Raw genomic sequence first — 22959 nt, 5'->3', positions numbered from 1 at the left:
GGATCATACCTTGAGCCGAAGGTAGAGGCTCAACCACTGAGCCACCCAGACACCCCTCTTTTTTTTAAAATTTTTAAAGGATTTTAATTTATTTATTCATGAGAGACACACAGAGAGAGGCAGAGACACAGGCAGAGGGAGAAGCAGGCCCCACGCAGGGAGCCCGACATGGGACTTGATCCCGGGACTCCAGGACTACACCTTGGGCCGAAGGCGGCGCTAAACTGCTGAGCCAACCAGGCTGCCCCCTTAAATTATTTTTAAAGATTTTTTTTTTAGAAGTTCATTTATTTAAGCAATCTCTTCACCCACCATGGGCTCAAACACATGATCCTGGTATCAAGAGCCACATGCTCTTCTGACTGAGCCAGGAATTTTTTTTTTTTTAAGATTTGTTTCTTTATTTGGGGAGGGCACAAAGGGAAAGGGAGAGAAACAGAGTCCGTGCTGAGTGTGGAGCCCTAAGTGGGGCTCGATCCCAGGACCCTGAGATCGTGACCTGAGCTGAAACCAAGAGTCGGGTGCTTACCTGACTGAGCCACCCACTCGCCCTGGGAATCGGTTCAGCTTCCTTTCATCTTGCTCATTGGCACTGTGTAGAAGCGCAGTTGATTTCTGTATATTGATCCTGTGTGCTGCAACCTTACTCACCTCGCTTATTAGCTCTGATTGCTTCTTAGTGGATTCTTCAGGATCTTCTGTATGTGGGATTATGTCATGGGCAAACAGAGACCGTTTTACGTCTGCCTTTCCAATCCGGATGCCTTTTATTTCTTGCTCTTGCCTATTTGCTCGGGCTAAAATTTCCAGTACAGTGTTGAATAGAAGTGGTGAGAGCAGACATCCTTCCCTTGCTCCTGATCTAAGAGCGGAAGCCTCCAGTCTTTCACCAGTGAGTTGGAAGTTGGCTGTAGATTTCTCATAGATGCTCTTTATCAAGTCAAGGAAGACCTTTTATGTTTTATTTTATTTTATTTTTTAAGATTTTATTCATTTATTCATGAGAGACACACAGAGAGAGGCAGAGACACAGGCGGAGGGAGAAGCAGGCTCCATGCAGGGAGCCCGACACGGTACTCCATCCCAGGACCCCGCGATCATGCCCTGAGCCAAGGGCAGACGCTCAACTGCTGAGCCACCCGGGCACCCCAAGGAAGACCCTTGTATTCCTAGTTTGAGTGTTTTTATGATATGCAGGGTGGTTAGACTTCGTCAGGTTTCTGGGTGGCTGTTGAGGCGCTCGCTGGTTTGGGCCCCTTATCCTGGTGAGCCGGCCTCCCGCAGGCGCCCAGCGCGGCCTGTCAGAGCTCCAGCTCCACTGGCATCGTGTCAGTCGTGTCCTCCACCGGCTTTAGCCGGGCACAGGTGCCAGGCTGGGGGCGGGGGCGGCAGTGGGGCGACACACTGACAAGCTTGCAAAAGGTAGAAAGATCCAGGGTGGGGGGCAGTCTTGCAAATTGAGTTAGGGAGAGGAAGGAACGGCTTACGGAGGGCGGAAGGTGGGGAGGAAGGGGCGTCAGCACCAAGGCACCCAGTGCCTTCGGAGAGCCCTTCCCGGTGCCCTTGTTCACCGGGATCCTTTCCTGGGGTCCCTCAACCCCTTTGTTGTAGATCTAGTGTCGCCCCACTCTGTTGGGCTTCTCTCTGCTTCTTCGTCTTTGCCCTGCCACCCTAGTCTTCTAGATCTTGGTCCCCCTCTCTGACATCGTCACGTGCTTGCTCGCAGGCCTGGTGCACAGGAGACCTATGTGACAAAGGCAACTAACTGGCCTCCGGCCCACTCCACCTGTTCCCAACGAGGTCCGGCCGGACCTGTCCTCTTGTTTCAGCCTTGAGGCCTAGTGAGTCAGGACCACCATTGTCTCCTGTCTGTCTTCATCCAGAGAGGCCACACCACAGCCCCCCAGGTCTTTCCTGCGGCTCCTGCCGGCTGAGCCCCCCTGTGGCAGCCAGCATTCTGTGCGCTGAGGATCCACAGCCCCCTCCTTCCCTGGGGCCTTTTTATAATGGGAGAGACTGGTCAGGAACAAAGTGGCAACGGCTGGGGAGAGCAGGGCCCAGTGTGCTGCGAGAGCAGGGTGGGGGGCTGCGGGCCCACACTTGTCCCCTCTCTCCATCTTCCTCCGTCCTCCATGGAAGCCCCCCCACATGCTCCCTGCCCCCCAAGTGGGGGCTTCCTGTGAGCAGGGTTTGGTTCTGTCCTTGTGCCTTGCTGCTGAGCGCCCTGCCTGTCCTGAAGTGGGCCCTCTGGAAATAATCGTGCCGTGGTGAATGGGCCCTGAATTCCAATAGCTATCATCTGCACGGGGTCACCACGCTTTTCCATTGTCTCAGAATTTTAAGATGCCCTTCCTTCCTTACCTCAGTTCCAAGTGCTGGCTGAGGCATCAGTAGAAAATTCTAGAAAATGCAAACTAATGCATATGATGGAAAGCAGATCAGCATTTGCAGGGATGGGCTGAAGGCAGTGATGACAAAGGGGGCATGAGGATCCTTGAGGATGATGGAAATGGTCACTGTCCTGATGGTGATGATGGTTGCACAGACATATTTACAAAACCTTAAAGTGTTTGCTCTAAATATGTTCATTTGATCATATGGCAATTACACCTCAGTAAAGCTTTAACAACAAGAAATACGTGTAACACACACATCAAAGGAAAAACACATCAGAGCACTTAGCCCAGCATGGGGGCCTTAGTAGGGTTGGGTGGGTCTTTCTTTCTTTCTTTCTTTCTTTCTTTCTTTCTTTCTTTCTTTCTTTCTTTCTTTCTTTCTTTCTTTCTTTCTTTCTCTTTCAAGATTTTATTTATTTATTCATGAGAGACACACAGAGAGAGGCAGAGGCACAGGCAGAGGGGAAGCAGGCTCCCTGCCGGGAGCCCGGTGGGGGACTTGGTCCCAGGACCCTGAAAGCAGATGCTCAACCCCTGAGCCACCCAGGCGCCCCTGGGTGGGTCTTCCCTTGCTTGTACTTCGGGGTCCCCACAGGGGAAGACAGTGCCATGTGGGAATAAAGAGTGCCTGCCCCCCAGGGTCGCTGCTGGGGGAAATCCGCAAACTTTGCTCCTGGCACTTGGTCCCCTGGGGTCTCATTTGGCTAGAGGGTGGAGTTGCTGCCATTTGGTGGGTGGCCAAGGCGTGGCGGTGGATGGAGACAGCCTTACTCACGGACTGGACACAGTTAGTGTCCAGTGACGGAGGACCAGTATGATTCCGAGGGTTTCTGTAACATGAAAGGGGAGAAAACACCCAGGAAGGAGAGCCCTGAGTTGCCAAGGAGTGTCAGGCCCCAGACTAGTTAGGAGCTAGAGGAGGAAAGACTGAGGAGCTGGGGCCCGGGGGCTGCTTTGGGGCCGAGACCAGGCATCGCCCCTCGCAGGGCAGCCTGCCTCTTGCTCGGCTTGCTTTGAGCGGTGGGGACGAAGGGCACCTCACAGAGACTCTCATCCTGATGACTCCTGGACTCGCTCTGCTCATGCCCTCGGGCCAGTCGGGTTAGCCCAGAGGTGGGCGGGTGATGTTTTCACTCGGGAGCTTACACCCCGAGGTGGATGCTTTTTAAAAAAGATTTTATTTATTTATTTGAGAGACAGAGAGAGAGTGAACCCAAGCAAGGGGAGCAGCAGAAGGAGGAGAAGCAGGCTCCCCGCTGAGCAGGGATCCCGATGCGGGGCTCAATCCCAGGACCCCGAGATCACGACCTAAGCCAAAGGCAGACGCTTCACCGACTGAGCCCCCCAGGTGCCCCCCTTCTCCCCTGAAGGTTGATTTTGATGATGATCTTAGGAATTGCTTCGCTTTTTCACACAGGCCCTCTGGGGTGCCATTCCTTGTCAGCCACTTCCAGGCAGCACGTCAGGCCTGCCCTCACCTACAAAGGCAGGGGGGCCAGGGCACTTGGACCAGATTTCAGCAGACCCTGAGTGGGCAGCACCATCCACTCAGCAGCTTTGGGGAGGGAAGGGTTGAGAGGGAAGGAGAAACCCTTTGAATCACTTGTCTGGTGTCTGAACCCCATTCAGGTATGTGTGCGTCCTTCCTGGTTCGTTGAGGGGGTGCTCTGGGCCAGCGCACCTCCGCCCTAAGGCCCTTGTTAAACTGCAGGGTTGGGGCAGGTCCAGGGCCTGAGAGTCTGCGTTTCTCACAAGCTCCCAGGCGGCGTCTGTGCTGCTGGTCCTTGGACCCCCCGCACCAGGGGCAAGGACGTCCGGGGGGATCTTGGGATGAAGAAGTGCAGCCCTGAATCACATCAACATCACCTAGGAAGTGAGTTTCCTACAAATAAGAGGCAAGGCATCACCTGAGACCTACCGATTCGATTTCCAGGGGTCATTGCACCACTAAGGTCCCAAGGGACAAAGTGTGTTCCAGCTTAAGCAAAGCTCCTTTCCCGCCACCCCCGCCCTCACCGACATGCAGACAGCTCACCTGGGTACCCGGACCAGCATACCACTCCCGAACTACTTAAGAAGGCTTTGGAGATGAAGCCCTCCCACGCTTCCTTTTATTTCTCCTGCCCCTGGGCAAGAAGGGGTGGGCACAGTTCTGGGGTTGGATGCCTAGTTTGTCCAGGCAGCCACCGCTCGGGCCAAGCCATTGGCTGGGCCAGTCTAGTGATGATGGAACAGACTGTGGTGGCCCTGCTACAATTCTTACAAATTAAGGCATTTTGTAGCCCGATGCCATTCATTTAGGCAAGGATCATCGTGGGATGGTAAAACCATTACGTAGAGGTTGTTAGGGAACAAGATAGTCTCAGGGTCTCAAGGTGTTACCCCAGGTGTCTTGTAAATTAGGAAGGCAAAAGGAGAGACCTGGCAGCCATGACTTGGACCATGTGACCAAACCAAATCAAGGTCCCCAGCAGTGGGATGGCCTGATCCCGGTGTCTCCTGATGCTGTTCGTGGGGAGGGGGTAGGACCCAGCAATTTGTTAAAGCACTTAAGCTAAATCTAATGAGGGCAGATCCAGACTTGGGCATTTTGCAAGGCAGGTGCCCTGGACTCTGCCAAGAGGTCAGTGCCATGAAAGTCTAAGAAAAAAAAAAGTGGGTTGTTCTAGACTAAAGGATAGTAGAGACCTAACAACCACGTGTGATGTGTGTGGTCCTTGATTGCATCCTGGGTGCAGAAAGAAAAACAAGCTGTAAGGGCCTTAGTGGTACATTTGTGGAGGGGGTAGGGGGGCTGATGATGGCATCAGTGCTGAGTCCACGAGCATATCAGGGTGGTGTGGTTTCCCCCGGAATGGGAGCCCTGGTGTTGGCATCTTGCTTCCAACACGTGTGTGTAGGAAGGAGAGAACAGGTGTGACCATGGCCCTCCGGGGGAGATCTGCCTGAAGGGCATGCAGGTATCCCCTGTCCCGTGTTGCAAGGGCCCTGTGCGTTGACCCTTCCCAGGATCCAGGGTGGGCAAAATAGGAGCGACGACCCGTGCTGGGCCATTGTAAAGGCGGACTGCAGCCGGCCCTTGGCTGCGGCTTCCCTTCTCTGCTTTCTCTGCCCCTATGGGTGTGGGGGCCCCCTGACACTTGGCTGAGCCCCTGCAGCCAGACACAGGTACGTCCTAGGTGTCCCTTGGACACGCCCGTCAGCGGAGCTGAGAGCCGTGGATCAGGACCTGGGCGCCAGGGCAGAGGGCAACTTCCAGTTTCGGTTGTGTCCTCGGTGTGTTTGGCCGTCCGCAGAGTGGGGTTAGGACGGTCGTGCTGTGGCAGCCGTGGGCCCCACTAGGTTGTTTTTTTAAGATTTTATTCATTTATTCGTGGGAGACACAGAGAGAGAGCGAGAGAGGCAGAGACCCAGGCAGAGGGAGCAGCAGGCTCCACGCAGGGAGCCCGACGCGGGACTAGATCCCGGGACCCCAGGATCCCGCCCTGGGCCGAAGGCGGCGCTAAACCGCCGAGCCACCCGGGGATCCCCCACTAGACGTTTGTGGAGTTGACCCCCTCGTGGCCGGGTGGGCTCGAGCGAAGGGGCCTTCCGCGGGCGTCCGTGGGGCGCAGGCCCCGCCCGGACGGCCAGGGCTCTCTTCTCAGCCCCTTGCTCCCGCCTCCCCGGAGCCCCCACCCGCTGCGCCCGCCTCCTTGGGTCGGGGGGTGGGGGAGGACTGGCGCCCACGGCCCGCCCTGCCCACGCCGCCACCGCCGCCGCCGCCGCCGCCGTCGCCTTTGTCTGCGGCTCCGGGCCGGGAGGGGGCGGGGCGAGCGCGCCGGGGCTCCGCCCTCCGCCACCCGGGGCGCCGCCGCCTCGCGGGGGAGGGGGGAGGCGGGAGGAGGGGGCGCCACCCGGCCGCGCCCCCGCCCCGCCCCCGCCCGAGATCGCGGCCCGCCGCGGGCTCCCCGCGAAGCCGCTGTGCCCCGCACCCTGCCGCGGGGCTTCTCCTCCGCCCCCGCGCCCCGCACCTGCTGCCAGCGCCGCCCACGGGCTCCGGGCCGGTCCGGGTAGAGCCCCAAGGCGGCGTTCTCCCCCCGCCCCGCCTCCGCGACCGGTGCTCTGCGGAAGCTCCCGAAGGCGGCGTCTATGCGGGCCGAGCCGCACTCCCCGCCCAGCGCCCCGGGCCGTGTGCCCCCGTCCACCCCGAGCAGATGCCCACGCGTGCTGCCTGCCGCGCCCCCGTCCGTCCCCGCGATGCTCTGTCTCGTTCAGCCCTTCTCCCCAGCATCTCTCTGCCTGAGAAACCCTGGGTCTCGCTCTCCTGCGGCTCAGCGTCGGCGGCCTCGTGGGCTCCGTGGGCCTCTTCGGGGGACATTCCATCCCCCCTTATCTCCTCCATCTCACGATTTTATTTACATTTTTTTATATTAAAGTAAACCCTAGGCCCAGCGTGGGGCTCGAACCTACCACCCTGACATCAAGGTTCGCGGGCTCTACCGGCACACACGGCCAGGCGCCTGGTCTCTGCTTGCGTGGGTGCTTGCTTATTTTTTAATTACTTATTTTGGGACTCTTGGGTGGCTCGGTGGTTGAGCGTCTGCCTTTGGCCCAGATCATGATCCCAGGGTCCTAGGATCGAGTCCCGCCTTGGGTTCCCCACGTTCTCCCTCTGCCTGTGTCTCTGCCTCTGTGTGTCTCTCTCATGAATGCATAAGTAAAATCTTAAAGAAAAATAAGATTATTTATCTTGAAGACAGAGAGGTAGGGAGAGGAAGACGGAGAGAGAAACCCAAACAGGTTCCGTGCTGAGTGCACAGCCCATCTCAGAGCTGGATCCTCCGACCCTGAGATGAGACCTGACCCAAAACCAATACTAGTGTCTCAACCTGCTGCACCACCCAGGCACCCCGCTACCCCCCAATCTCATGCTTTACAATCAAGAACAATCCCTAGTGGAATTCGGTGACAATGGTCACATGACAGGTGATTTGGTGGCGTGTGTTTGGGACACATTTAAGTGCAGTGGTGCATTGGAGGTGTTTGTTTTGGGAACTTCAAATTGGAAGGAAAAAATTCCATTAATAAAGCATGCCCATGGCCCATGTGTACCCCAACCCCTGCCTCGCCCCCACTGACCCTGACCTTGGTGGTCTCTGTGGATCGGCACGGCAGCCCTATATTTTTATTGTGGGGGAAAAAGTATATGACATTAGATTTACCATTAGTGACACGTACGTTCTCAGTGCTGTGCAACCATCACCACTATTTCCAGAACATGTTCATTACCCTGAAAAGGGAACATGGCAGCCATTAAGTAGGCATTCCCCATTCTCCCCATTCCCCCAAACCCTGACAACCACCCCTCTGCTTTCTTTCCCTGTGCATTTGCTTGTTCTGGAATCATACAGTACGTGGCCTTCTGGGCCTGCCTTTCACTTGGCTACACTGTCTTCACGCATGTGTGTAGCATGTGTCGGGCCTCCGTCCCCGTCCCTTTATGCGGTGGAATGATGCACCTTGTGGATGTTACCACATTGCGTCTCTCCATCTGTTGGTGGACATTGACGTGGCTTCCAAACTGGGGCTGTGATGAATAGTGCTGCCACGAACTGGTGTGTGCACGGTTTTGTGTGGATGCCTGTTGTCAATTCCTGCGGCATTGCTGGGTATTGCGGGACCTCTAGACTTTTCCATACCCACTGCCACATCTTGCGCCTGCACAAGCACATCAGCACTTCTCTTCCACTTTGTCATCCCAGCCATTCCTAGTAGGGGTGAGGGGGGGGTCTCACCGTGGTGTTGACGTGCACTTTCCTGATGGTGAGTGATGTCAGGCGTCCGCTCTGTGCTTGTCAGGCATCCTTCCTCCCTCCCTAGTCCTTGTCCCTGGCCCAGCAGCAGGTCCTGGCGTCCCCGTCTCCGCTGCCACCTCCATCCCGGGCCAGGCCACCATGATCTCTGGTCTGGTCCACTGGTTGCCTGCTGCTCTTTCCTCTGCCTCCACTTGGTCCCCTCCTCCACGTTCTTCATAGAGGCCGGGGTGAAGGCCGGCCTCTTCCGTGTGTGCGCATTACTCTCCAGCGGGCACCAAGGGCTTAGCGCTGGCTGGAATGTTCTTCAGAGTCCCTACCGTGGCAGGCTCCTTGTCATCACTCAGGTCTTAGGTCAAGTATCCCCTGGGAGGCTGTCCCTGCACACTCGTAAAACAGTCCCCACTTTCGCATTTTCCACCACGTAACCCAGGGCTCTAATGCGATCCAAAACGGCTTGTGACTTGTCTGGGTCCCGCTCCTGGCACTAGCCTCCCCGAGCACAAGGATCACGTCTGTCTTTTTTTTTTTTTTAAAGATTTTATGTATTTATTCATGAGAGACAGAGAGAGGGGCAGAGACACAGGCAGAGGGAGAAGCAGGCTTCCTGCGGGGAACCCGACGCGGGACTTGATCCCAGGACCCCGGGGTCACGACCTGAGCCGGAGGCAGCCGCCCAACCGCCCAGCCACCCGGGTGCCCACGTCTGTCTTACTTATGGCTGTTCTTCCCATTTTTCCAGCGCTCAGCTGGAGAAGGCAGTGGGCCTGCCATGCTCAGGAGCCTGTGCCTTCTGCCTTCCAGTGGTTCCCCGCTGACCGGGGACACAGAGGGTCACCTGTGCACGCATCGCCCACATCACCTCTTCCGCTGGGCTCTCTGCCAACCGGGCTTCTGAAATGCGGCTTTGCCCCCTCCCCCTTGCACCTTCCGACCAGGCTTGGAGCAGTCTGCCTCTCAGCTTCCAGAAGGGTGCCCTGGGGCGGAGGGAGCCCTCCCCGAGCGGGCTCGTCCTCCACTGTCCCCCTGCATCCTGGGGAAGCCACATGGAGACCAGACATGTTTGTCCCAGGAGTCCCTTGTCTTCAGCTCGCTGGGAACAAGAGAGACCAGTGGGCAGTGGCCCGGTCGCCCAGGTCCATCCCCACTACAGCCTCTGACACCCCATCTAACCTTCCTTGCTCACCCCCAACACCTCTGATTGCTAGAAAGTTCTTCCCACTCCTATTACAACTTCCTCTCCACCTTCCTTTAGAGCCTGGGTTGAGGTAGGTCCCTGCCCTAGCTTGTGTCTTGTCTCCTCAGCCCACTACCAGATTGGCTTGTCTGTTCGCTGGTGGGGAGGGGTCCCACCTCTGCGACCTGGCTTGCATTGAGGGGCCGGGGTGGGCACGGGCTCCTTCTGAAGGCAGGCCTGGGGCATGTCCGCTCTGCCTCCCTGCCTCATTGGCTGGTGCTTATGGGGTCAGTGCTCCCCCGACCCTAGGGATCTCCTGTCCCCTGCTCACACGCTGGGGCCTACACCTTGATCACGCACAGAAGGCCTTCTGGAGGGCAGCCTGGGTGGCTCAGCGGTTTAGCGCCACCTTCGGCCCAGGGCGTGATCCTGGAGACCCGGGATCGAGTCCCACGCTGGGCTCCCTGCATGGAGCCTGTTTCTCCCTGTGCCTGGGTCCCTGCACCTCTCTCTCCCTTTCTCTGTGTGTCTCTCATGAATAAATAAATAACATCTTTTAAAAAAAAGAAAGCCTTCTGGAAATCCCACCTCCCAGGGAGCAGTAGGAGGCAGGTAGAGGGGCTATGCTGGGGGCGGGAGGGTGTCAGCTCCGCCGCGTCCCCCGGGCCTGAGACCCCTGGAGGCTACACGGCCGGGCCCTTCTTCCGTCTCCCAGAGCCAGTCTCCCAGTGGCCCCGGGGGTGGGCGTGGGGCCCGCGTGGCCACCTCCTCTAGGGATGGGTGACTGCGATTTGTCCCCCCTCAACTGGAGCCCCCAGCCCGAGCTTCCCGGGGCCTCCTTCACTCCCTCTGGGACTCCAGCTCCTTTTTTGGGGACACCCAGGCGGGAAGTGGAAAGCAGTAGAGGGAGACAGCAGTGCCTCCTCAGATCGGGTGTGGATGTGGAGTGTGATGTGACTTCATTAGCGCTGCTCCCCTTTCATGGGCACCCAAGGGGCCCGAGCCCCGAGGCTACAGTCCCAGCCTGGGCTGCCCTGCAGCCAGGAGCACAAAGCAGTCGCCTGCCACAGAGTCTGGGGAAACTGAGAGCAACTCAGAATATATCATGGGCTAGATTGCTGTTGTGTGTTTTCTCTCCGATTACAAAAGCAGTGTTCATTGGAGAAAATATGATAGGGAAGAAAGAAAAGAAAAGTCTTTAAGGAAAGTGTTGTGTGGTGCTGAATGCACACGCGCATACCAATGACTGTACATGTGTAACGTCCACATCCATCTGTGAAAAAGTCTTTCAAAAGCCTGTGAGCTCCGTGCACCCTCCAAACTAGCACATCTGTGGCAGCACGATGTCCCAGCTGCCTCCCTCGCTCCACACCTCTGCCCGAGCCAGGCTGCCTCCCACTCGCCCAGCTCCATGCTCGCAAAATTGGGATCACACTGGTCTAAGCAGGTCTTTGTGCTTAAATTTTATTGTGAGAATTTTCCAGCAATGGTCTTTTTTTTTTTCTTGTTCATAAACGCTTTTTTCCTCTCAAAAGTATAGCCATGTTATGTAAAGTTTGGAAAGAAAGGGGGGAAAATCTCAGATTTCCCTCACACAATGTTTTTATATGTTTCCCAGGCTTTTTCCATAAACATTTTATATGGTAATCATCCTAGTTCAAATGTGTCTTTTTATATCTTTTTTTTAAAGATTTATTTATTCATAGACACAGAGAGAGAGAGAGAGAGAGAGAGGCAGAGACACAGGCAGAGGGAGAAGCAGGCTCCATGCAGGGAGCCCGATGTGGGACTCGATCCTGGGTCCCCAGGATCACACCATAGGCTGCAGGCGGCACCAAACCGCTGCACCACCGGGGCTGCCCAATATATCTTTTTTTAAAAAATGATTTATTTACTGGGGCGCCTGAGTGGCACAGTCAGTTAAGTGCTGGACTCTTGGTTTTGGCTCAGGTCAGGATCTCAGTTCCACTCATGAGATTGAGCACCTCGTGCTCCGTGCTCAGCACAAAGTCTGCTTGAGATCCTCTCCCTCTACGCCTCCAGCTCGTGCTCTCTTTCTGTCTGAAAAATAAAAAAAAATATTAAAAAAAGATAATTATTTTATTTTATTTTTTAAATTTATTTATTATTTATGATAGTCACAGAGAGAGAGAGAGAGGCAGAGACATAGGCAGAGGAAGAAGCAGGCTCCATGCACCGGGAGCCCGACGTGGGATTCGATCCTGGATCTCCAGGATCGCGCCCTGGGCCAAAGGCAGGCGCTAAACCCGCTGCGCCACCCAGGGTTCCCAAGATAATTATTTTAAAGATCATAATTTTATTTTATTTTATTTTTTTAAAGATTTTATTTATTTATTTATTCATGAGAGACCGAGAGAGAGAGGCAGGGACACAGGCAGAGGGAGAAGCAGGCTCCATGCAGGGAGTCCTACGTGGGACTCGATCCCGGGTCTCTAGGATCAAGTCCTGGGCTGAAGGCGGCACTAAACCCCTGAGCCACCCGGGCTGCCCAAAGATCATAATTTTAAAGGATTATTCGAGAGGGGAGGAGCAGAGGGAGAGGGAGAGAGTCTCAGGCAGACTCTGTGCTGCGCACGGAGCGTGACCCTGAGATCCTGACCTGAGCTGAAACCAGGAGTCTGACACTTAATTGAGTATGCCGCTCAGGTGCCCCGTTCTATCTTTTTTGAGAAACAGGATTGTTACTGGAAGATTCTGTGGTGGGTCAGCTGTACATTTTAATGAGGTAGACACTTAATGCTTAAGATGGTTGTAAGTTTGTTGGCATTTAAAATAATGCTGATACCTCACTGAGTTAAGTGCAGAATGAGCATAGGGCCCGGCAGTTCCCCTCCTAGGTATACATCCCAAAGATTTGCAAACAGTCTCAAAAACTTGCACACAAATGTTCATAGCAGCCTTCTTCACAGTGGGCAAAAAGTGGAAACAACCCAGTGTCTATTGACGGATGAATGGATAAACCAAATGTAGTCCATCCATATAAAGGGATATTATGGAATACAATGGGATATTATTCAGCCATAAAAGCCATGAAGCACTAATACTTACTACAATATGGATGAACCTAGAAAATGTGTCAAGGAACGATGCCAAACACATCATACTACATGTTGCACGATTCCATTTATATCTGGACAGAAGAGAGAGTGTTGGGGGCGGGGGTAACGTGGAGAGAATGGGTAGGGGTCCCTGGGGGATGAAAATGTCCCAGGAGACAGAGGTGATGGCTGAGAACAGTGTGAAGGAGCTGAATGCCACTTGCAAGATGGTCAAATGGCAAATGTTATGTGTGGTGTATTTTACCACAACAAAAAAAGCTGCTCTGAACATCCTTGTAATTCACGTAATAGTATTATTAATTAGGATCTCTTGCTTAGAGCAAGTTTATTGGATCCAGGGGGATATGGTGAACATTTGCAAGATTCTTTTTTTTTTTTTATTTATGATAGTCATACAGAGAGAGAGAGAGAGAGGCAGAGACACAGGCAGAGGGAGAAGCAGGCTCCATGCACCGAGAGCCCGACGTGGGATTCGATCCCGAGTCTCCAGGATCGCGCCCTGGGCCAAAGGCAGGCGCCAAACGGCTGCGCCACCCAGGGATCCCCATTTGCAAGATTCTTAATCATTACTGACAAATTCCTCCAGAAAGCTTGCCACTTTACAGGGCGTCAGACTGAGACCGAGACCGTGTGACTGGGTGGCAGGGTTAGCCAGGATGAGGGATGCTTAGTGCCCAGGGGCCTGGTGGTGGCCAGTGCCCTTGAGACCTGCGGAGACTGGGCTTGCAAGGCGCTTCCGTGCCTGCGGGCCCAGGGCAGCGAGTGCCCTCCCCGTGTGTATGCGGGGACCGGGCCATCTGCCAGGGGAGTGGGAGGGCCACCTGGGCCCCATTTGAGCAAAGGGGGCCTCTAGGGCTTGGATCCCCTCTCCCCGCAGTGGAAGTGAAGCGACTTCCAGCTCGCTGGCCTCGGGTTAGAGCTGTGGGTGTCAGGTCAACCCACTTGGGCGCATCTGGGCAGAGGACTGGATCCGTGCCTGGAGAGCCCCTGAGTGGAGAGCACGAGGCCTGTGAGGCGAGGCGGTGCTTGAGGGTTTGTTTGCCCTGCGAGCTCGCTGTGAAACAGCAGGACCGGCGGCCAAAAGCTCGCTCCAGCTAAGGCGAAGGATAATAACGCCTGGCACCTGGCACGGCTGGCAGCGCCTGCCCCGGGGTGCTCGAGGACATGAGAGTCCTCGGGAACTGGGGCGAGCGCGGATGTGGGACGTTCAAGTGGCCTTCAGGCGTATGTGGAGTGTTGAAAGACGAAGTGGATTTCTTCTGGATTGCTTCAGAGGAGGGAGGTTTGGGCAACATCTACTAATGAGGGTTTCCGACAAGGGGCTCGGCCTGCAAGTATTGCTCTCTGGGAACTGGAGATGACATTCCCCATGTGATCCTGATTCTGGATTCCTTCCGGCTATCAGAAGGTGCCCTGGGGAGAAGGTGCCCTGGGGGCGCCTGGGTGGCTCAGTCGGGGAGGCATCACTCTTGGTTTCAGCTCAGGCCGTGATCTCAGGGGTCATCCGATCCATCCGATCGAGGCCCGCGTCTGGCTCTCAGGAGTCTGCGTGGAGATTCTCCCTCTGCCCTTCCCCCCACTCGGCCTCTCTCTCTCTCTCTCTCTCTCTCATATAAATAGATACATCTTTAAAAATGTTTTTTAATTAAAAAAAAATTTAAAAGGCGCCCTGGCCTGGTAGGAGAGACAGGGCCACCTTGGAAGCTCAGGTGGGGCCCCTCGGGGCCTGGCTTCCCCTCCTTGCTGAGGATGAGGATGTGCTGTCTGCCCTCAGGCCCTTGCTGGGACTTTGAGCTCCGCTGGGCCTTCTCGGGCCTTCTCGGGTGGGAAGGTGAATAAGTCCCGCGCTCGGCCTCCTTGGCAGCCTGACGGGTCAAGTCTCAGGGCTGTGGAGCCCTGCCCACACGCTGGGACTACCCGGGTCCCCTCTGTGCTCCGCTTTCTCCCCGGGTGGCCGTTGGCCCTTTCGTGACTCCCTTGACATGTGCCCAGGAATGGGTACACCTGGCACCTGTCCTCGCGTGGCTGTAGGTGACGGGAGGGGGGCAGGAAGTGATGAGCAGCTACTGAGGGAGGAAAGAGGGATCCGTGAGGGAAGGGACAAAGGAGAGCGGCTGATCTAGGCCACCGAGCTGAAGCGGGAGGTGGCAGGGGGAAGGAGGGGGAGAGGAGACCCTCTCCAAGGAGAAGGGGTTCAACACAGGGTCAGAGACCCGCCCCTATTACCACCCACACAAGCCACCCAGCCCCAGGCCCCCACCCCCATGCACAAAGGCCACCCTGACACATCACCCTACCCCCACGTCTGTGCTCACACCCCCCTCCGCCAGCCCACATGCTCATGCCCTCCGCCCTCACCCCTCCCACATACCCCCAACCCCTGGGCCCCTGGGCCCGAGAAGACGTGCCCCGCCTCTCCCCTCGCCACCGCCACCGCCACCGCCACCAGGGCTGGTTCCTCCACCTCCAGCCTCCACTTCCTGTGCTCCCACTGCGCGATGCGCCTGTGCAGCCCACTCCCCGCAGCGCCGGGCAGAGCAGCCCGTTCGCGAGTTCGCGAGTGGGCCGGGGCTACGCTTAGCACCCCCAGGCCGTGCTCCCGCGGATCCGGCCACGCAGGCCGCCAGGGAACCCCCTTCTCCTCCAAGAGCTGTGCAGCGGGCCTCCCTGGCCCCGGCTGCCCCTCCAGGTGCAACTGTGGTGAAACACTTTTTATCCTTTAAAGATTTTATTTATGTATTCATGAGAGACACACGGAGAGAGGCAGGGACACAGGCAGAGGGAGAAGCGGGCTCCCTGCGGGGCTCGATCCCGGGTCCCCGGATCATGCCCTGAGCTGAAGGCACACGCTCAACCGCTGGGCCCCCCCAAAACTTCTCAAGTCCAGAAAAAGTATCACATCATCTTGGCATCGGGGGCGTACAGCCACCCACCTCAGTTCTGGCCTGTGGGCCTCGGCATTTTTCCCTTAAAAAGGCGGATTTGGAGCCGCCTGTGCAGACTCATCCCTGACCCCATTCCTTTCCCTTCCCTCGCTTTGTCATTCTGATGCCTGTTTTTTCCTGTTCGTGCCATTGAGCGAGCGGGGAGGGCTTCCGGATACCGCAGGTGGGAACAGGGCCCAGGTGGGAACAGGGCCCGACTTAGGATCCCTCTGCGGAAGGTGGGCCCTTGGGCTGTTTCCAGGGTTGGTGTCGCGGTGCTGCTGCTCACAGCCCAGCTCCCTCTTCTGTGACCGCTGGTTCTCCTACCGTATTGGTTGCATTTTCTTACTGTTTGGTTGGAATTCTTCAGAGAATATTCCGGATAATCCTTTATCAGTTCTATGCCTTGTACGCATCGTCTCCTCGCCTGTCTTACCTTTTCACTGTGTTTATGTCCTTTGTTCAGAAGTTTGACCTTTTAACATAGTCAAATTTATGTCTTTTCCATTCTTCCTTGCCCACTGTTCGTCTTAAGAATTGCTTCTCTGTTCCAACATCATTGACATTGTTCTCTCACCTCCAAGGTAGGCAGTTTTGCTTTGTCCATTTAGGACTTTGCTCCATTTCGGATTGTTTGTGGGGGGCTTGGAGTGGTGGTGGCAGGGGAGGGAGGTGGTGAGCAGGGGTGGGTCTTGGCAGGACGAGGGCAGGGCTTCCGAGGAAGACGTGTTAGCAGAACGCTGGGTCGATACTGTGTGCCTGGCCCCTGGACCCCGGCTGCTTTGCTCATCACCCCACACACTTCCCCACCGCGCCGGTAGCGCTCATTGGCTCTGGCAGGGGCTCACTTCCAACTTGTCACGGCCTGTCTCTGCCCCACTTATCTTCATTAGCTTGGGAGCACCCCCTGACTGAGGAAGAGGAGCTGAAGGAGCACATGGGTCAAGGGAAAGGTTGCCCGGCGTCCTGGGCATCACCGTGATGACCCCATCCTCCTCTTCAGGTCCCAGCCCACCCTGCATCCCCCCCCCCCCCCACTGTCTGGGCCCAGTTTCCATAGCAACGCGGCTGCAGGAGAGCCAACAGATGCCAGGGAGAAAGACATTCCTGCGTTTCTCACTGTCACCTGAGCCTCCCCTTGCACACTTGTGGCTCTGCTCCAGGACTTTCGGGGGGACACCTAGCCCTTGGAGATCTCGAGGACAGCCCAGCCCTTCTGCGTTTTAGGGAAGCCCTTGAGTTAAGGGCGGTGGGGAGCTGGTGAATGTCCGAGACAAAAAGCCCTGGTCTGGAGCAGTTGCTGATTTCCGTGGTGGAAATAAATACTCCCATTGTGGCCACCAGCATGGTGTCCCTCAGCACGGAAAGAAATGCACGGGCACACGCCATCGTACAGTATCTCCTGTCTCCACACACACGAGGCGTAAGTCACCCTAACAGTGCAAACAGGAGAGTGGAGTAAAATAATTAGAAAGTCATGAGCTTGGAGTACTTACTGCCTTTGTTTTTAATATAATTCATGCCGTTGGAAGATTATTCCATCAAATGTTGGTAACGGCCGCGCTGAACAGCTGGCTCGCAGATCTCCTGACAGCTTCACAGCCAGCTCTGCTGGGGTCTTCGAGGCCTTTGCGCACGTTCCCTCTCTACAGCCTTGCCCCCGGCGCCCTGCCCACAGCTTTCCAGATTTCTCCTGGGCCCCCCCGCGCCGGTCCCCGGCTGGACCGAGCTCCTGCGTCTCCCCCGACCACACGGTCACACTTAACCTTTACTTGGAAACTAATACCTTCTTGGCTGATTTTTCTTTTCTTCCTTATGGTTTTCTGTATTTTTCAAAGGTTCAACAATGAACCTGTGTTTCTTTTATAATCAGACCACATTGGTTAAAAAAAAAAAAATTCTTTTCTGACCAGGGAAAGTTTGTAGGGAGGGGAGCCATGGATACCGAGATTCTCTTCTACAAAGACATAATCAAGTAGCAGATATTTGGGTTCCATGCCTCGGAGGAGCCATCGGTTGGCCAGGGGGTCGTGGGACTCTTAAGACAGCCATCTCCCCGGAATGACATCCAGGGCTGGTCTGTTGAGTGGTGGCCAGGAAAGCCGAGTTGGATCGGGCATCTCCATGTAGAACTCCCGTCCCCCTGAGACCCCCGGGGACAGAGGTGGCACTGTGGGAATTCGGAGACTGGGACGACCCGGCCACTGTGCCCAAGTGCGGCGCTTCTCCCCTCATCCTGCGGAAGCTCTGTCCACGGGCAGGTGATGGGTGGCAGGTGCCGGGTCCACGGGCCCTGCATCCTCTGTGCTGACTGGTGAGGACTCCGCTTCCACCTGCAAGCAAGCCTCCCTCTCTCCCTTCCCCTGATGCGGGCCAGGTGCCCCCCACTCAGGGAGCCTTTCCTACCCGCCCCCTAGGTGGGGTGTGGCCGGCCCTCTGCTTCCTTAGGGGCCTCCCGAAGGTCCGGTTCCTTGGTTACCCACTGGGCGTAGCCATTTGGAGTATCCCCTGGTGGGTGTCCTGCCCGGGCCCAGAACAGCCCTTCCACGAGCTGCTGAGTGAACCAGGAGACCCTGCCATGCCCCCTCCTGTAGGACCCACTTCCTGATTCCCACCTCCCACCCCTCACGGTCTCCTGGCACATGCCCTAAATTCTGACTGTGTTTGGTCCTAAGTCTACTGGCGTCCACACCAACGAGCCCCTCGAGGTCGCACTCACCCGACAGTGACCATCCCAGGGCCCGGTGCATATAGGCTGCTGCAGAAATCAGTGTCCGGACTGGGGCCAGCCTTGTGTCCCCAGTTCCCTTGAGGGCGCATCTTGCTCCACCCAGCTGGGCCCGGAAAGCACTGCACCCTCCACCCCCAACCCATTGTGGTTCTGCTCTTCCCGGGAGGCTTCACCAGGCCCGCCTTCTGCCCAGCTCTGACCACTACGCAGCCTGGTCCGGCTCATGACCTTGACTCACTGCCTTCGTTTTTGCTAAACTTCGCTTTCCTCATCTGCACAGTGGGTTCTTGGGGTCAGGATTCAGGGGAGATGCACGTCGGGTGCCCAAGAAATAGTGGTGGTCTTATGAGGGTCACTTCCTCGGCCCCTCCCTCAGGTCACCTTACCATGTCAGGACGCTCTGTGCGTGTCCCCCTTCTCTTCAGCGATTCTGTTGTTGCCTTGAGGACAGAGGTCCTGTCCTTTGTGTCTGCGTACTTTTTCCAACCCTCCCGCCTGAACCCATTTATTGACTGACTCCCATTGGGAGAGGAATCAAGATCTTCTCCAGCCCTGACGGCAGATGAGCACAACTGGTGCACAGTCGCTGCCGAGGGCCACTCTCCGTGGATCTTCTAGACCCTAGCTCTGGCCTCAGTGCTGCTTGAACGACGAGCTGGTCCCGGAGCGAGGAGGATGGGAGCGTGGCTGGCTCCCGAGGGAGGAGAGCTGGAGGATGTTCTAGGGTGGGGGCTGAGCCCCCAGACCCGGTGCATAGTCACGGGGGCGCCCTGATCCCCAGACAGCCCTGTGTAGGGGCAGGGCTCAGGAGTGGGGCTCACCGGGGTGCAGGTGGGCGGGTTCTCACGGGGGCGTGTCTCTGCCACAGGTGAACGGGAAGGAGCTCTCCAAGCTGTCTCAGGAGCAAACCCTGGAGGCCCTGCGCTCCTCCAAGGAGCCTCTGGTGATCCAGGTGCTGAGACGCAGCCCCCGCCTCCGGGGGGACAGCTCATGCCATGACCTGCAGCTGGTGGACAGTGGCACCCAAACCGACATCACCTTTGAGCATCTCATGGCGCTGGGCAAGCTGCGCCCGCCCACCCCGCCCATGGCCATCCTGGAGCCGTACGTCCTGTCTGAGCTGTGAGTCGCCCTCAGGAGGGCCCCGGGCCCTGCCTCCAGAGAGGGCACGCCACCCAGAGGCTCCGTTGCCGCAGCTCTGGGCGTGGCGGGGAGACCCCGAGCGGCAGGCTCCTTGGCCTCCAGAGCTTGACCGTGGCATCCCAGGGCTCCGAAATCTCTAGGCCCTCTGCAGCCTCCGGCTGGACAGCAGCCGCTGAAGGGCCCGGGGAGGCTGCCACACAGGCTCCCTAGGGCATCTGCCCCCCAGGGCCGGGGGAGGAGCATCCCGGGACCTGGCTTCTGGAAGGTCGCGGGCCTCCGCTCCTCCTCCTCCATCCTCTCTCCTCCTCTGCCGTCCATCGTCTTCTGCCTCTCAAGCATCCTTCCTTGAATCTTCTCACATCCTTGTCTGTCCCATCTCTCCCCCCGCTCTGAACTTCCTCCATCTCTTCGGCTTCCTTGGCCCACTCGGAAGAAGGGCCTCTCATCCACGCCTGGTGGCTCATTCTGCTAATCCAAACCCCGTGCTGCAGGGCGGTGGTCCCGGGATCCCCTCCTCCGCAGAGAGTGAGGCCCCTGGCCGCCGGCAGCCACGCTTAGCCGTGGGGCAAGGAGGGCTGCCCTGGAGGTAGCGTGGGTCCTCCTCTACTCCCCAGCAGTCCTCTGAGGCCTGGATAACTCCTGGGGGCGTTGCATGAGTGGGGCCAGTGCCGGGCGGGAGGGGCACCTGCACTTCGGAGAGCTCGGTACCCTGCCGGCCGGGCTGGGCGACAGGGCGGGATGGGGTGGGAGAGCTAGGCATGCCTGTGTCCTCCGTGCAGCCCCCTGCACACCCCCGTTCAGGAAGCATTCCTGGTCTTTGCATGGATGCATGTAGCTCAGACGGAGGGGCTCCACGCTGAGCTCACTGGGACCGGCCAGCCCGGGAGCCGGGGCTAGGGCGTTAGAGGAGCAGATGGCTGGCCTGACCCCCCTTCTCCTGGGCAGCCCCCCCATCAGCCATGAGTATTATGACCCGGCGGAGTTCATGGAGGGCGGCCCGCAGGAGGCAGACCGTATGGACGAGCTGGAGTATGAGGTGAGCCGGGCGGCCAGGCCAGGCCAGGGCCCCCCGCCAGCTTCAGGAGCCAGCCCCCCGCTGGCTGGCTGTAGCCCAGCCCAGGCCTGGCTCCTGCTGTCCCCAGGCGGCCGAGTCCCGTGGCCCTTGCCCACGCGCAGCTCGTTACTCAGGCTCACGGGCCGCACTGGGTCGAGCCGGGCCGCGTCGGGGAGGGCGTGGGTGAGGTCCTTAGTCAGTCTGTGTTGGTGAGTCTGTGTCCCACGCATGTCTGTGTCCCGTGTGTCCCGTGTGTCTCGTGTGAGTCTCGGGTGTGTCCCGGGCGTGTCCTGGTAGGGGAGACCACGGCACACGTGCGCCGCTTGGGATGGTAAGAGACCCTCCGAGCCGGAGGCTGCGACCTGGGCTCCGGTGACGCGCTGCTGGGGTCGGAGCCGGGCCGTGGCTGCCGCCCCCGTAGCGTGCCTCCTTGCTCACGTGTTTTGGGGGCTTTCTTCCTTTGCTTCTCCCCCCACTCCCTGTGGCAGGAGGTGGAGCTGTACAAGACCAGCCACCGGGACAAGCTAGGCCTCATGGTCTGCTACCGTACGGATGATGAGGAGGACCTGGGCATCTATGTTGGAGAGGTAGGAAGGCGGGGTGCGGGACTGGGGTCTTCTGGGAGGCGGGGGAGCTCGGTGCCTCCTCCTCGTGTGTGAGGACACCCAGGCTGGACTTTGACAGCGTTTGTCTGTCTGGCACCTGCAGTGGGGACGGGAGGGCACCGTGGTGGCAGGTGCTGAGGCGCGGTCTGGCACACGGAGAGTCCCCACGCCGTCTCATCCCTGTGGCCTCTCCATGCCACCCAGGGCTCTGCGGCTGCCCGTAAAGGCCCGGCTGCCCGGGGTGGGGCCTGCTCAGCATGGCACAGGGCCGTTAATGGCTTCAGTGCGTGTTCATCCAGGAGACTTGTGCCCAGGCTGGGACAGTGAGCAAGGCTGAGGTCCTGGCCAGGCTTCGTGGTCCCTCCCACGTCCTGCAGCCAGCCCCTCCTGGGACTCGCGGTGGTTGTGCTTCCCCACTTGTCTGTGGTGGACACACGTGTCCACAGGAGGGTGGGTGGCTCGCCAGCCAACCCCCAAACTCTGGCCAAGTCAACCTCTCTGTGAATATCTTAACAGCCTTGATCAAGCCCCAGGACTGGTGTGTGTGTATCTGTGTGTGTCTGTGTGTGTGTGTGTGTGTGTGTCCGTCCATCCAGCTTCCTCCATTTACCCAGCCTCTGAAATGGAAAAGAACGGTTTTTCATGCAGAAGAGTATAGGAGTGCCAGTGGGGGGTGTGGGCATGGGCCTGGGGGTGATAGGCAGGGGCTGGGGAGAGGTGATTAGCCCAAGACCCACCGTTTTGTCCCTGCCTCGTGGAGCTCGGAACCTTCTGGTCTGAGCTGAAGAGGGAGCAAGCAAGAAGGAGACCTTAGCTTGCTTCGGGAACCCCCAAGGCGAGGCTGCCCCCTGTCACCAGAAGGGAACCTGAGTGAGGGGCGCCAGGTCCCCATGATGCATCTGCCTTGCAGGTGAACCCCAACAGCATTGCAGCCAAAGACGGCCGGATCCGTGAGGGAGACCGTATCATCCAGGTGAGTGGGGTGGGCAGGCCTGACCGTGGTCCCCACCGCCCCGGCTGCCCAGCGACCTCTCGGTAGCCAGTCCAGCTCTCTCCTGCTGAGAGCCTCCTCCGATGGCCCGGCGTCCTGCCGTGCCTGAAACCAGGGCTGGGTCTCCTCTCTCCGGTACAACTGCCCCGGGTGGCTCCCACGTGTTGTCAGACCTGCTGGCGTCAAGGGCCTGTGCTGCGGTGGCACCTGGCCAGCCTCTCCCTCCATCCCCCAGATGTGAGCATGTGTCCCACTATACACTGTTCCCGGGGCACATGTGCCAGACAGGAGCACAGGCCAGGCTCCCGTCCCCCTGGGCACTTCCACTTGGTTTCCATACTGTCAGAGCTCAAGAACCCTTCCTAGCCCAGGGTGCTCTGCTTGCAGCTCCCTACGACGGGGTCCTTGCGGTTCAGCCGGGGCCCACCCCAGAGCCGGTGCCGGCATTCTCTTTGATTGTCCCTCGGCTTGTCACAGATAAATGGTGTGGACGTCCAGAACCGGGAAGAGGCGGTGGCCATTCTGAGCCAGGAGGAGAACACCAACATCTCCCTGCTGGTGGCCCGGCCTGAGAGCCAGGTGTGTGTGTGTGCCCGGCAGGATGTTCTGGGACCCCTGACAGCGGGCTTTCTGTGGGGGCTGCTGATCTGTGACCAGGGCACAGACATGCCAACAACCTGGCACTGGTGGAGGGTGGGTAGGGTCTTTGGGGCCCATTTCCCCTTCCGGCCTCTGATGGCCGAGTGTGCTGGGACCACCCTCTCTCTTGGGTCATTCAACTTGATCGAGACCAGGAGGCCGGGTATGGGACCTCGAGGCCCACTGGTGGGTGGTACCCGGGAAGGTCCTTAAAGCCGTGGGGACAGCACAGCCCTGTGTCTGCAGCTGGCAAAGCGGTGGAAGGACAGTGACCGGGATGACTTTCTGGATGACTTTGGCTCCGAGCATGAGGGGGACCTGCGTGCACGGAAGGTGAAATCGCCCCCTGCCCAGCAGGTGAGGAAGGAGCGGGGTGGGTGGCGGGGAGGGCGAGCCGGAGGCCCTTCCCATCCCGACCCCTGCC

General features: G+C 57.9%; 1 protein-coding gene across 5 annotated transcripts in view; it reads left to right on the top strand.

The window, feature by feature from the left end:
* The window catches only part of PDZD4 (PDZ domain containing 4), a 30867-nt gene that overhangs the window by 5331 nt on the left and 2577 nt on the right, over positions 1-22959 (top strand). For 2 of the 5 annotated variants that reach the window (XM_038588672.1, XM_038588670.1), the window contains exons 2-7: positions 18972-19225; positions 20192-20282; positions 20789-20887; positions 21816-21878; positions 22374-22475; positions 22782-22892. In XM_038588672.1, the coding sequence (XP_038444600.1) occupies positions 18972-19225; positions 20192-20282; positions 20789-20887; positions 21816-21878; positions 22374-22475; positions 22782-22892 (720 nt within the window). The remainder of the gene's footprint in view (positions 1-18971; positions 19226-20191; positions 20283-20788; positions 20888-21815; positions 21879-22373; positions 22476-22781; positions 22893-22959) is intronic. The other 3 variants (XM_038588673.1, XM_038588671.1, XM_038588674.1) reach the window with 2 other exon arrangements.

The sequence above is a fragment of the Canis lupus genome, chromosome X (assembly GCF_011100685.1).
Source record: "Canis lupus familiaris isolate Mischka breed German Shepherd chromosome X, alternate assembly UU_Cfam_GSD_1.0, whole genome shotgun sequence".
NCBI classification, from domain to species: domain Eukaryota; kingdom Metazoa; phylum Chordata; class Mammalia; order Carnivora; family Canidae; genus Canis; species Canis lupus.
This window is presented reverse-complemented; position numbering and strand designations above follow the sequence as displayed.